General features: G+C 41.5%; 1 protein-coding gene across 2 annotated transcripts in view; it reads left to right on the top strand.

Moving 5' to 3' along the window:
- Window positions 1–868: 868 nt before the first annotated feature.
- tcf7l1b (transcription factor 7 like 1b) overlaps window positions 869–15,017 on the top strand; it is a 30,562-nt gene continuing 16,413 nt past the window's right edge. For both annotated transcript variants that reach the window (XM_085909416.1, XM_085909415.1), the window contains exons 1-3: window positions 869–1,652; window positions 1,768–1,840; window positions 1,932–2,059. In XM_085909416.1, coding sequence (XP_085765542.1) covers window positions 1,467–1,652; window positions 1,768–1,840; window positions 1,932–2,059 — 387 coding nt within the window. In that variant the 5' untranslated portion in view covers window positions 869–1,466. The remainder of the gene's footprint in view (window positions 1,653–1,767; window positions 1,841–1,931; window positions 2,060–15,017) is intronic.

The raw sequence follows: 15,017 nt of genomic DNA, 5'->3' as shown, positions 1-15,017 counted from the left end.
CAAAGTTGTAGGTTATGCCCACAAAGTAGCACTCTGTGTGTACATAATAGAGCGTGTGCACAAATTACTTTTTTTTGTTTGTTAGTAATGTCATGTCTGGGGCGCCAAAGATTTATGTGCAGGTTTGTCCACAGGAAAAAAAAAAAAAAGAACTCTAACCACTTCCTTTCTTCCATGACTTCTTGCAACACTGGCCCTCCAGTCCTGTTCCTCATATGAACAATGTGACCCATGTATTTAAGTCTTGTGTGAGAAAAAACAAGAGGCAGACTCTCAGAGGAGGCCCTGGATAGTTGCCTCACTCGAGCCTTGAGTTGCGCCACCAACATACTGATTCCAGGTGCTCATGCGTGTGCCTCTGCCAGATTATTGTTTGACAGCACATGCAATTATGGCAACATGTAATTATGACACCCTCATCGCTCATAAGTCACAATTCTTGTAGACATTGTAAAGGTTTGATAACATAGCCAATTTCTTTTGCTGGTCTTGCTCAATTTTATTTGGATAAATAAAGAAGATATCGTGTTGACAATGTAATAATGATATCAATAGTCATAGAGGAATAAAGAATATACAATGACAGCAATGTTAAATGCTCCGTCATGAACTCTTTTTAACACCAACTTTCTCATTACATTGTGTTGCTGTACCTAATTTTGTGGCAGACAGTGCGTAAAATTTGCCGCGTGGGACATAATCCGAGAAGACGAACAAAAGTTGGACGTCTTCATTGTGTACTGGTATCTTGAGGGTTAAGAATAGCAGCTTTGCTGGACGAAGAAGTGTCGGTTTTCAGAGTAAACTCCTCCTCTATACGCACGCTTGGGCTGCGCTCTTCCACTTGAGCAGCCAACTTGTTATCTGGGCACATTCTCGGGCTGCGATGTGGAGGGAAAGAGCGACCGCGTCCAGATAAACATATACTTCTTTATTTTATTTCCTGACATCTTCTCCAAACAACCCATTAGACATTTTGTTTCTTTTCGGAGGCAAACAACCACACGTAGGCTCAAACTTTAGGAGTCAAGACGCCACAAATTCTCGCATGGTTTTTTTTTTTTTTTTTGGGCTGTAGCCATTGTTTCCTCACACATGGATCTTTAGTGCATTGAGTAACCTCTCGCTGGCTTGGACTGCAGTCGGTTTTTTCTTTTTTTCTTTTTTTTTTGTGGGCCCCGGGGCTCTGTATGAGGACATCCCACAGTGGGGACGCGCGCTAAAGGGACGCACGCGCTTCCAAGGAGACAAACTTTGACAAGTTGCTGCAAATACCGTGGATTACTATTGCCATGGACGTCGGAACCACGTCCAGAAGATGAAAAATGGACACTTTCTTGTAGTTAGTTGTGTCTCACCACGGAACCGTTCGGACGATCTGATTACAAGTGGTTTGTTCTAGCGGCTGCACTCACGATTTTTTTTCTTCTTCCACTCTTGTCGATCCACTTTACTGGTGTGCAAAAATGCCTCAGCTGAACGGAGGCGGCGGCGATGATTTGGGGGCCAATGATGAAATGATATCGTTTAAAGACGAAGGGGAACAGGAGGAAAAGATTTCCGAAAATGTCTCTGCGGAAAGAGATTTGGATGACGTTAAATCCTCGCTAGTTAACGAGTCGGAAAACAACAGCAGTTCGTCAGACTCTGAGGTAAAAAACTAAACCAAACCTTTATTTTTCCAAACCCTTATATCTGCATCTATGTGCTTGATTTGAATTTTCCAAAAAGTTTAACTAGTTTATATGTGCGCATGCCCCTTGTCAGCAAGCAGAGAGGCGCCCCCAAACCAGAGTTGACGCCGAAAGTTATGAGAAAGCAAGAGACTACTTTACTGAAGGTAAGAAAGGCAACAACAACAAAAAAAAACATCCGATGTAGACTCAAAAATAGTTTTGCATGTGTTGACTTACTAATGTGTATATTTGCAGCACTGAGAAGACAGCACGATGGAGGTCTCTTTAAGAGCCCCCACTACCCTGGCTACCCCTTTCTCATGATCCCAGACCTCACCAATCCATACTTATCCAATGGCTCTCTTTCTCCCAGTACAAGAACAGTAAGTTTCCATGTCCTTTGCTAATCTCAAACACTCTTTCCTGTAGTCGCTCACACTCCTCACAAACTTTTGCCCAGCCTAAAAGTTTCTTGTGTACTGCAAGAGGGCCATATTTCCTCTGTGGCCTCCTGAGGAATTACTTCTTTGTCTTTAAGAGGGTGATCAAAATTAGCTGGTTCTTAGATTTGCATTTAATTATGCAAATGATTGAGTGATTCCAAATTATTTTCATGCTTAATATGTTGTGGAAACATTGACTGTTTACTTAGTATTTAGCATGGTTCTGTATGCAATTGTCTTGAATGGTTGAGGTGTTTTGTGTTTTCGTGCTGCTACCCATCAGTTCAACGTGTTTACACTGTGTGCAACTTCGAAAAAGGAGTTGCTCAAGTCACACCCAATAGTCACGACCAAGTAATAGCTTGCTTTGACATATATATATATATATATAAGTGGCATCACACTAGCGTGTCTGTGACAGTGGTTTGTTCACAGACATTTTTTTAAGGTTTTGATTTGACAGATTTAAGGTGTTGATGGAGAGCTTGCATGGGCTTGTTAAGCATGGCATAATACGCTCAGCACAATGTTGGGTGAAAAGTTAGTCCAAAGAAAGAAAGAAGGGACGTGCTGACAATTAAAATTTTCCACTAAGCTAAATGTGATCCCTGCACCGTATACGTGTTTTTTTTTTTTTTTTTTTTAATCCTCTCGAATAATACTCATTTACCTTTAAGCGGGTCATACTTTCTCATGGAAAAAAAAGTTTCATGTTGGAAAGCTGTTTCTCAGATTAGTCCATCCCCCAACTCTTTTCACTCCCACCCCCCCCAAAACTAGTACTTTCGTTAAAGCCCGCAGGCATCGGACTGAAAAGACCCCCTCCCACTTTTTTTTTTTTTTTCGTCATCTTTTCACTGTTGCAGGCCCTCTCCCCTCACCTCCCCGTACCTTCCATTCAATTAGAAAGGCGTTAGTTGACCATTGTTATTCTGAACAGTCTTGATGGCTTCATTGGAGGTCTCCATTGGGGCTCATTAACTAAATGGCCACTCGGCTCTTACTGGGCCATACACGACATCTTGTACCTCATACAAATTGTTTCTTATGGCCACCATAGTCGATGTCCAACATATTATCTACTGTATCTAATGAGTTTTTTTGAAGGTTTATATTTGCACGTCTACATTATCTCATTGTCTATCGCCTCTGGGGCTTTCATTGTTACTACTTAAATTGAAGCTCATTGCTTAAGATAAAAAAAAAATAGTGAAAGGCTCAGACCCTCCACATGAGCTAAGAAAGAATGAGGTCAATAGGGCAGGGCTAGCTGACAGCGTCTATCGTCACCATAGCAGAAAAAAAAAGCAAGCAAACAAAAGCTGGCATACTTAAGAGCCATCTTGGGGGTTCTCCATATTGCCCAGTTCTTTAATATTGACTAGTCTAATTGATGGTTTGTCTTTTTGTCCTAAAGCTCAAACTTGGTTTGTTTGAGTAGTGCAGTACAATCATTTCTCCAACAGCCTGCTTTGACGTTTGGGCGAGAGTTTATCTTATGGTCTTTACAGTTACATTCATCACACAAATGCTTGTTGAAAACACAGAATGTCTCGTGAGATAAGATTTGCCCCAAGGGTACCCTGAAATGTGCTGTCATCCCCGGAGCCTTAAGAGACAAACAATCCCCTGGCCTAGCCACGGTTTATTTATTGTGCCTTGTTGCTTTGGGCCTGACAAGTTTGTTTTATGTGCAGGTTTTTTTTTTTTTTTGTATGTTTGTGCAACATGAGACATGCTCAAGTTGCATACAGATCATGTGATTAATTGCAGGTAACACAATCTTCTGCTTTTGTTTGCGTGGCCACAACTGCCATTTCATAGGTTTAAAAGGTTATTCAAAGTATTTCTTGTTCTGACGTGTACAACAATGCGTGCAAGCTCGTTTTTGGTTTTACACAGCCTCTTTGTATCTGTTTTTAAGTATCATTTTAAACACGTATACGATCGGTGTCATCTCGTTTAATGCGGCGTACTTTACGACATATACGGTCAATATAATAAAACTTGTGGAGTAATCAGGCGATTGTGGAGCGTTTAAATTTGGATGTGGTGAATCTATCATGAGCAATGAGAGACGGGCTACATGGGATCAGCTCAGACTTCCCCTGAGGGCCAAGCATAACTGATTTAAAGCCCATTCCGAGCTGACATTCCGCTGTAATCCAGCGAGGGCTGAGGAGGAGGTTTTATGTTTGCAGAGATGTTCCACCAGACGCCTGCCTGTTCAGGGGCGGAGATTTGTCCCAGCGAGTCTAAATCCAGCTTGTTGTTTGTCAATCCACTGACGTGATCGTCACCTCATTGTTCCAGTAGTGACAGAGCGCTGCCAGATTTAATGGCTGAATCTGCTTCATGGTCACGTCTGACAAGCCTCATCAGCACTTTGAAACAATTCTGCAAGTATCATCATCGCCACTAAAGAGTGAAATGCCTCTTGTGTGTGAGAAGTTGCGAGTAAGCGAGAGCCAGGTTAGCCTCTCAAATATATCTCCATCAAACTCATGAGCATGATTGTCGAATAGAATTTGGTGGGAGATTGAGATATGAATGGAGAGCTTGTGTAAGTCTGAACATGTCAGTGGCTACAATTGCATGCTTCTCTGACCCCCCCCCCCCCTTTTCTGTTGCGTTTGCTGCTTAAATCAGACAAAGAAATGTCAACACAGACATTGTCCTGATGAATAAAAGGGCCTCTCCCCTACATAAGCAAATGCTGTTTGTGTGGAGGTGTCTTTTCATCAGGTTGCACACTCTATTCACCTTGCTACGTGCATGTATGCGTGCACTCATGCGTGGAGCACGTTTGTGTGTGTAAAGTCTGCGAGGGTTAGGGGAGGTGCTGATGGCGTGTTCAGGTGAAGCCCCGTGGATACTTTGCAACAGAGGCAACAGTGTCCAGCGCTCACATTCTAACAACCCTCAGTGTTGTATTCCTCTGCTGCAAGTAATCTGAATTCTAGAGTGCAAATATTTTTTCAGCCAAGCACTGTGTCAACAGAGACAGCATTTTTGACTGGCTATATAGTTTTTAAAAAGATTTTTTTTTTCCCTTCAAAGGTAAACACCTCCACCAGTTTAGTGGGGCTGATTAATTAGAAACCAATTGGCAGCAACCACAGAAATGTCATTGTTGGTTTAGAGACTTTCGCTAATGTTCCTTTCAGTCCATCGAGACTGCTTGTCCTCATTAGGGTCACGAGCGGACCCCGGCTGGCGAGAGGCACCCCGAATTGGTCGACAGTCAATCACATGGTACACGTTGACAGATATCTGTTGACGTGCATATTCATAATGATTAATCATTTATCATTTTGAGTGTGGGACAAATTCATTCGCATTTTTACCACAGGTATAAAATGAAGTAAAGCACTCTTCATAGTAAAACCTAAAACCAACCAAATATTCTAGATTAACTGATATCAACTGATAAAAAAAAAAAATGGTGACACCAGAGGCCGAATTCGAGTCCACTTTCTACAACTCCCAATGTATCGAATATTCTTCCATTCCGACGCACATCTTTTAAAATAATAATAAAAAGTCCTCATCAAAAGTTGCCACAAAATGTTAACGACACAAAGTGGAGCTCTTGTGAGGTATTCAACGGCTTAATGCTCTATACATACGTGCCTAACCATAGATCGAACTCCGAAACTATTCAAAGACATTTCTCCTGAAAAAAGAAAACCTCAGCTTCAGACTGTATTCTAATATTGTCCTATTTCTGAATCTCTCTTCATATCCTTCCTTCCACCAATAGCCCATCAAGTTTAATTAGAGCAAAACAAAGTAAATCAAATGATTGTAGTAGTTATTTTAGGAATTTACATCCTGCATAAAAGAATTAATGGAACTGTCAGATCAGCAGATGCCATGTGAGGTGACACTCAAATATGCGTTACCGCTGTGGCTTGATGCACAACCTGTCTTTCTGGGTTTAATGGGAACATGTGTTGCTTTGCTAGTTCCTCAATTCCATGCAACGCTTGAGTGGATCTGTTGGAAATGGTGTCAGTCCTGCTCCGTCTTCTTCCCCAGCGGGGCTCTACGAAAAGCAAGAGCTAGCGTCGACGTCTCTACCCTGTAGCCTTGCTAGTTCACTACCTACCCACCCGCCCGCCTGTCATTACAAATTCTGTTTAAAGTGCACTCTGGCTTCTCCAGTGTGGGGCCCATCAGGAGCATCTCAGCACCCTTTGAGGAAAGGATCACCAACATCTCTCTCAAGCCGCACGCTCTCCGTATTCAGTGACATCAATGAATCCCTTTGATGTAACAGCATGAATATGTGTGCAAATGTGCTTTTATCGATTGATGTGTTTTTCTCTTCTCGTGTTTGGCTGACGCTACGACATAGTCTGGGCTTTTCGGTACATCATTTTTCCGTGTGAACACGTTGGTCGAACTTTGTCGTGGGCCAAAGGTGAAGATACTTCACCTGAAATTGCCCTGCCATCTCCTTTTGTCTCTGTCAGAGCTTTGAAAGTATGACGTAGACCATGTATGTGAGATTGCTTACGAAAAGAGACTTACGTGTTCTTACTGACGATTTGAAATAGTTTAACACTAATTTATTCCTGTTTGAAAATTACTGCACACTTCTTATCTGCAAATGTACATTCATTTATATAGCTGGCTGTGAATGGTCAGTAGATCAGCGTGCCCTTTAGCCTTTATGGGACTGACAGTTAGAGGAGGATTCTGAAACCCTCCAGTTGCTAATCATCATTAACCATGGAGACAAAATAAAATAAAATAAATGGAGACATGTATGTCACGTAAAATGACAGTTATGTCATTTTCTGTGGTCTAGGCTTTCTTTCGACTATTTGACATAAAAAGAAAATTGCTGATCCATCATAAAAGTCAATCGGTAAAAGATGACGCTTAGTCAACTCTCAATTGTCGTATTCTTAATTGTTTTGCAATATTTGAGAAATTAAAAGCATTCATATTATTATGACTTATTTACTGTATTGCATTCGTTCGTTATTTGTCAAGAATGACATTGCACGTGTTATGTGGTTGAAGATGCGCATCACTTAAGTACAAGTCTAAGGTCATTGGAGAAAGTTTACAGTCTGTGACTCTTCGCCGATTGTCAATTGGTCACTAACTGCACAGAGCCTCAAGGCATTAAGAGCTCAGTCACCTGCTAGCAAGGAATGGTAAAGAAAATGAGGGACAGCACTTTTTTTCCTCTTAACTAGGGATGCCCCGAGCCGGTATCTGATATCGGCTCTCGATCCGGCTCTTATGAGTAATGGACAAAATTGGATTCAATCACGGGATCGGCCGATCCAGTTGTCAGTGTTTTTGCGGTGCCGACACGCTTTATGGCTGTCGTAAATCATCAGGCCAACAACATGTCTGCTGTGTGGGATTGTTTTTCACGAGAAAAAGACAAACATCGATCAGCCACATGCAGTTACTGTAAACAGCCCGTTTCTCATGGAGGTACCAACTTTAATGCAACTCATTTGCTTCGTCACTTACAAAGAATCATCCGAGTTTGAGATTTTACAAGTGAAGATACAAGGTACAAAGACAGGTGAGTCCTTTATAGATTTGCCATCATTATTTATTTACAATTGTCATTATTTTACGTGAATTAATAATGATGTTGCTATAAGTATTTCTCAAATCCAGCTCACCAGAAACTTGCTAAAGATATGCTCCTAGAGAAGGATGGAGAAGGTCATCCTAACCAGCATGTTAAATGAAGAGCCAGTGAGAAAAGCCCCATCAGCTGAAACCAGCAAACTCAGAAGCATCTTTGATGGGATTTTGGAAGAAAATGAATTTGAAAGGAGGTCTCTGCTTCAACTATTACTGAGGTGCAGAACTACCTCTGTGAACAAACCATTTCCAGGTCACTCAGTCCTCTGAAGGGCCCTTGCTAAACAGAATCCCTTCACTGGCTGTTGTTGCAGCCAAGTTTCTCTGCGTTGTGCACAAGTGTGGACAGTGAGAGACACTTGAGTGCTACCTCAAATGTCCTGGATGAGATGCGAAACCGTCTGTCAGCTGACTTTACTGAGAAGCTTGTGTTCATCAAAAAGAACGTTCATTTATTCATTTGAGGGTTAGAAAAAAAAGTTACCACCCATCCTTGGCAGCTCTGATAGAGTGTAAGACAGGGTTTTGTTCAAATATTTGTTTTTTTGCCCTGTATTCAGCACTTTTTTTCCCGTGTTTTACTCTGGGATGTTCAGCAACAGTACTTTTGAAAGAGTAATATTTATTTTGATAACCTACTTTTGTGAAATTCAGCACCCAATCTAGAACAAACCATTTATTTTCTATGTCGAGGTACGATAGATTTGCATAATAATACGCAAGTTATTTTACTATGATTTATTATTTCAATGTACAATTTAAGGTGACTTTTGCTTAGGCTTAAGCTGCAAAAGCTTAACATATAATTATTCATTTATTCTTTCTTGTGACCTGAATTAAAACACGAAAGCAACTGTTAAAATTTCTTCCACATCTTAGGGTTGAAGTGTAAAAAATAAAAACCGCCAATTAGCGGCTGATAAAACAATAGCTACGCTCTGATTGGCTAAATCGGTACAAATGTTTTTTTATTTTTTGATGTGCGAGATTTCAATTGTTTCAAAACAATGCTGCAACAAATAGCAAAAATACAGAATTAATAACACCGCAAAATCTACAAAATGAGCCCAGAACGGGGTTTCGCCATATATATATATTTTTTTAAAAGCTCAATTTGTTTTTCTGCGGGGTTGTTGTGGGATATAGCTCTTACGCTATAGTTTAGGTCACATAAAAAATGCCTCCCCTCCTTAATTGTACCTTAAACGTTTAACTCCGAGCTAATAAAATGTGATTGTACAGCAGGAAGAAAAAGAAAATGCTCTAAACAGGGTTTCATCGGTCTGGTATTTCGAGCAGCTGTTTTCAGTTTAAGCTCTACAGGCTGCAGTTGAGGAAGGAGAGAGAGACAAGGGAGATTGTTGACAAGATGGTGGTGGAGGGAGCAGAAACTGGGGCAGATATGGCTCTGACTATTCCTTGCCTGTTATCCTGAAGTGGGCCCGCTTCCAGACCTTGAGGCACTCACTTATCGGGGGATACTTGTCTCCCACAGAGCGCCATGCCTTGCCATTCCCTCTCACAGCCCAATCAGCAAACAGCAGGAAGCCATCAAGTCACATACTACATGTCACATCAGTACTCCTAAGATTTTTATCAGGCTCCTCCTTGCTTCATATCCACAGAGGGATGGCTAAAGGCCATGTCGTACAGAATGCGTTTCATATCAGTGAGGTTGTACTGGTCATACTAAATTAAGAAGTGAATGGATATCCGTCCAGGATGAGAGTAGTCGACAGCGAGCAAGAGCAGCTGTTCTTCATGTTAAACCTATAAATCACTTTTGCCGCTTCCCGCTGAGTTTGTTCCAGTGGTGGTGATGCAACTTTATAGCATCCATTGATAGCAATGTCAGGTACAATGCATTCAACTGTTATAGAATTAGGAACCAGCTTATCAAAGTGTTGACTTTTTAAGTATCTGCTTTAGTGCTGGAGTAGATCATGTTAAATCTCTTTTGAAGCCACCAGACCACGTAGAGTATTTTACTTTAGTAACAACCCGGTTGTATTGAGAAAATCCAATCTAAAGATGAAGTTATTAAGACAGTGTTAATGTTAGGGTTGATTGGTATAGCGGTATTTGAAAAGTACAAATACATTGATGCAGTTCATTCCTAAACTTCTCTGAGGTTGGCAACTGATGCAAAGTTTTAGTTTTACACAAGGAGCATAGTTTTGTTGTCTCCTCTCAGCTTTTTTTTACCCCACGAGTTGGGCGGGATAGCAGTCAAGATGTGGGCAGGAACTCGAATACGAGTGTCGAATCTACGTCACAATGGCGTAAAAAAAAAAAATGATTCGCTCATTTTGCAAGCCTTTTAGCTTTTATTGCTAATTACGGGCAATCGAAGAACCGCATAGACCAAAAAAACAAAGTTTCCTCTCTTTATGGACATGGATTAAGTTTGACTAATCCATGTCCTTTTTTGACCTATCCATGTCCTTTTTTGACCTATGGTATGCATAAAAGAGCGGAAAATTGTTTTTTTTTGGTTGCCATGAGATTTTTATCCCAAATGGCTGCACTGATTCGTTATTTATTCATTTAATGAAGACACAAAATAACATGTACATTTGAAAAATGTGCATGAACTACAAATACTGTAAACAAAATGTACTGTCTACATAAATATCAACATAACATGAGTCAGAAATTTGAACATGGTTTCACATTCAATAGCATGAGAAGCCCTGTCCAAACATATGACTGGCAGTGTGAGTGTGTGTGTGTGTGTGTGTGTGTGTGTGTGTGTGTGTGTGTGTGTGTGTGTATACAGTGGACCCTTGTTATTGGGAGGGCATGGGGAGTGAAAATCCACAAAGAATTGACACTTTTTCATAACTGCCATGGGAAAAACAATATTCTGAAAGAAAAAAACAAACAAGAGATGGAATGGGCCAAAGGGAAAAATACAATTAAGCAGGGCATCCAGATTAATGGGATATGATAAAGAAAAAAAGCAAATAGGTGAGTGTGTGTGTGTGTGTGTGTGTGTTTTCTACGTTTTGACCATGGTATTGAGTATCAGTATATTAGTATCAGTTTCGACATAAATTATTCAGGTATCAAAGTCGGAATTTTAGTATCATGACAACCGAGTTTGTATTACTCCTTGGCTTGTGACAAACATTCTGTTTGGTTCTGTTTGACAGTTCAATTGATTTTTTTGGGCAATATCAAATGAAGTAAATTTGTGAAATATGGAACTTTTAAATCCTGTCACTCAACGTCACAAATGAGTCAAAAAGGTAATTACGTATTAACTTTTAATATTTGAGAGGAAGAATTTGTCCTTGACTATTTGATGACTATAATTATGCTGATTCCAGTTTCAATCTTTTTATACAAGTGTCCCATTAAATGACAACTTTGAATTGACCATAATCCAACCTCCGAGTGCCCCTTACTTACCTCAGTTACCCTCATAAACCAATTTTAGTTAAGGAGTCACAATGTTCTGGCAAGCGTTAAATTAGATTACAGCCGAGCAAAAGCACAGGTCATCCTAAATGTGTAGCAGCCTTATCTCAAGACCGACTTGTGAATCTTGAGGAATAAACCGCAGTAACATCTGATGGACTCTTTGTGTCACATCTGTATGTCACGGACCTTAAAATGATGAGGTAATGTTCTTGATGAGTTGAGAAACCTTGTGTTACTTAGACATAAGACACTAGTGAAATTCCCCTTTTGCCTAACTCAGATGATCAGTATGATTAGGTTTCTTTGTTTGGTGACTTAATCATGTGACGTTTTCAGGTTGTACTGTCAGCTCGAGCATTAGGCCAATCTCGGTGCTCTCTGTTGACATAATCCCTTTGCCATTTCTGTGGCTGGACATCAAATCCTTACAAATGTCGCTGGCTTTTGCCTCAAATTTAGAGTATCTACACCAAGAAAATAAAAATAAATCTAATCGACCTTATATGACATGGAATGGGCCGCCAAACCCTTTTGTTTGATTCGTAAAATAAGTTGGAGGGGTTGGCTATTGGAGATCCCTGAAGCAGGCTTTAGGGGCAGGTCTGATTCTCGTGTGAAATGGGGAGGCTCTATAGCTCTCGGCTGACTTAACTGGGGCTGTATGGGTGTGTTGGCAGGGGGAGCGCCGGCCATGAATAGGTTCTTTGACTACCTCAGACTTGCCCTGAAAGGCAGGACAAAAACCCTAGGGCAACGGCTTAGAGCCTCACAGCTGAGCTCCAGAATGCTTGGCCCAGTCTTCCTCCCTCTTTGCCTGATTTAAATACTACAGTGGCTTTCAGCATACTGGAGACGAAGGCTCGCGTTCGCATGGCCGCACATATGCCGCCGACGTTTCTCTGTTTTCAGTTGACGCTTTATTAACGCCGACGCTCTCGGAATAAGTCCGCAGAAGCTTTCTGACGCGGTGGGGGCACCAGCGAATCACTTAATTAGTGATTAGTATCACGTTGTTCTTATTAGATGGAGTTTATATTGATCGTCCCTAATTGTAGGCATGTGTGTATCGCTCACAATTAACACTGACTCTGCTTTGTGTCATTTTGGAGCATTTTACTCATCTGCACTCGAGATGGTTGTGCTTATAAGTCAACAAGATTGAATACCTGTCAGGGTGCCCACTTCTAACAGCCTCATTGTAGACATGTGTCAAAAACAAAGTAAAATGCCACACATCTTTTCCTGCAGAGTTAATGGGGTTATTGGAGTCCTGAGCAGACACTCTCTCTCTCTCTCTCTCTCTCTCTCTCCGCAGAGTGTCTAGTTTCAGATGTCACTCAGAGCTTTGTTTGCCCCCCAGGGTGAAGGGTTAGAGGCCAAGGTTCAGGGCCAGTTGGCTGAGTGGCCACAAAAGCCCAAGCTATCCTCGGTACATCCGATCCCTTCTTCCACACCGGCCTTCTCCCACAATGAAGGGATCAGCTTGCAACATTTGCCTTTTCTTATTATAATTGAGAATTCATTTCACTTATGTTACAATGTAATAAGGGTAGCGTTTCACGGTGAGGTCAGAAATCTGCTTTCCATTTTGGCCTTGATACTTAAGAGTGTAAACTTGCACAATGTGTCACACTTCCCCTTGCTAGGAAAAATTCTGGACGTTTTTTTCCATCCGGCTACTGTGCCAATCCAATAGTAACTTTGAAAACGTGTTTTAATCGTCGTACTTCGCATTTATTGCGCATCGATAGACAAAGATGGAATTCTGTCTTTATTGGCCAGGCTAACATTTTAGGCTCTCGGGCAAACTTTCACACCGGGTAATGAAAAAAGGTCTCGTGTTTCCTTTGTTTAAAACACCTCTGGAAGTTTGGGAGCACATAACCTTACCCTCATCAGCCCCCACCCACGATCTCAACTTTTCCCTGCCCCGCCACCACCCAAACATGTCCTCCAGCCAGGTTTATTATGCCGTTTCATGCAGACCAAAATTGCAGCTGCATGGAGAACAATCTGGAGCACATTAGCACAGGCACTGTGATTTATAAATTGTTTCTCAGGCCATAAATCCCTGCTGTAATTGTGCGCAAGCACCCCTTCTCCTCCTCCGGTCACTCCCCCTTTCACTCTCACTCGCTCTCTCTTTCCCAGTGTCTCGCTCAGAACAACTTACAGTTCTTGGTTTTGCTCTAATTGTTTGCAGCAGTGTGCAGTTTGGACCGAGAAGTTTGGTAAATGGTGGCACAGATTGGAGGTTTCAGAAACAGCTCTTCAAGAAAGATAAACTTTCCTACTTGCATTCTGTTCACAAACCCTGAGAGTGAGACTGTTGTTGTTATTATGTTAAAATAACAAAATGTGAGTGGTTGCCTTTTCATGCTTTGCATTCCTGGATTCTGTGTAATTGTAAGAGGACGCTCCTAAAAAAAAAAAAGTCTGCAGAAATCTGATATTAAGAGCATAATCACCTTGAGGTTTTAATTAGAGTGTACTAAAACTGAACGATAGCAGCAGCTGTATATATACTTGAAACTGTCAAGTTTGGCGCAGTGTGTGAAACATTGAACTCTTTTTAATTGACCAGAAAACATCTGCCACTATGCATATGAGTGGAATTTTCTTATACCGACACATAGATTATTCCTAGATTGCTAAAAGCTAAATAATCTTACAAGTGAAAAAGGTTTGTCTTGCAAAAAGTTAAAAGAAGCCAAGTTAATTGGACAGCCAGACGTATATCAATGGGTCATGATTCCGTACTCAATACCACAGCGTGATGGAAATCCAAACTGCAAGTGGGGACTTTTAACAAATGTTTGAGATTTAAAAAATGCTTGGCTGCTTTCCAGCTCTCACTGCAGTCTGCTGACAATACGCATAGCTAACCCTGGGGAATGTCACGGCAGTAGGTCGGGTTCTGTCTCGTACTGAGAGGATGAATGTTAGGAATATTGTGAGAAACATTTCTTGTCCTGTTACTACCATGGCGCTGTATATCAAACAACTTGAAGCCAGTTTGCTATTATATGTCGAATTTAATTAGCACTGGAAAGGTGGCATTTGACCAAATCATTTTGCTTTGAGCACCTAAGATTTTCTTCAATAACTTTTTCCATCACCTGTGTGAAAGTATTTTAAAATGCACAATTCCCACAGGTCTGTGTGGCGGGGCATAGTTGCGGCATCCAAAAATGCACGTGTGTGTGTGTTTGAGTGGGACAGAGCTGGCGTGCAGGTGGTGAGCAGGCAGACAGGAGAGTCAGAGCGGGTTTAACAGTGGGGTGTTAGGGATGTCAGGTAGTAAAATGTGAGATGAGGCAGGGCCCAGAAGTCTGTGGGCCTGCCTGGAGATTTGTGCTCGTGTTCACAGAGCAAACACAGGAGGCATCTGCAGGCAGCTGTGTGTGTGTGTGTGTGTGTGTGTGTGTGTGTGTGTGTGTGTGTGTGTGTGTGTGTGTGTGTGTGTGTGTGCTCACATTCGGGACGGGGACGGGGGGTGGCTTGGGGAAGCTGGGTGGTGTTAGGTGGTGGTGAGGAGTGGAGGGGAAGGAGGCATGGGGGTGGACTAGCAGAGTGAACACAATCAGCCCTCTGTTTTCATAAGACTTGTGGTATGTGCGAGCAGAAACAAATGTGTTTAATTTAGTCACTTAAAAAAAAAAATCTTTTGCCTTCCCTACGCGTACTTCTAGCCACTTCATTGTTTCAAACTTGTTCACTGCCTCGTCTGTTGTCTTCAACTCTTTTTAAGGAAGTGTATTTCAAGGAAAAGCCATGAAAAGTCTCTTAACTGTCCCCCAACTGAGAAAAGCAAGATGGCGGTGGGGGCCTGTGGAGTAATCATTGTGCT

This window comes from Syngnathus leptorhynchus, chromosome 4, assembly GCF_054491065.1.
Source record: "Syngnathus leptorhynchus isolate UIUO chromosome 4, UIUO_Slep, whole genome shotgun sequence".
NCBI classification, from domain to species: domain Eukaryota; kingdom Metazoa; phylum Chordata; class Actinopteri; order Syngnathiformes; family Syngnathidae; genus Syngnathus; species Syngnathus leptorhynchus.
The sequence above is the reverse complement of the archived record's forward strand: the minus strand, read 5'-3'. Positions and strand labels throughout refer to the sequence as shown.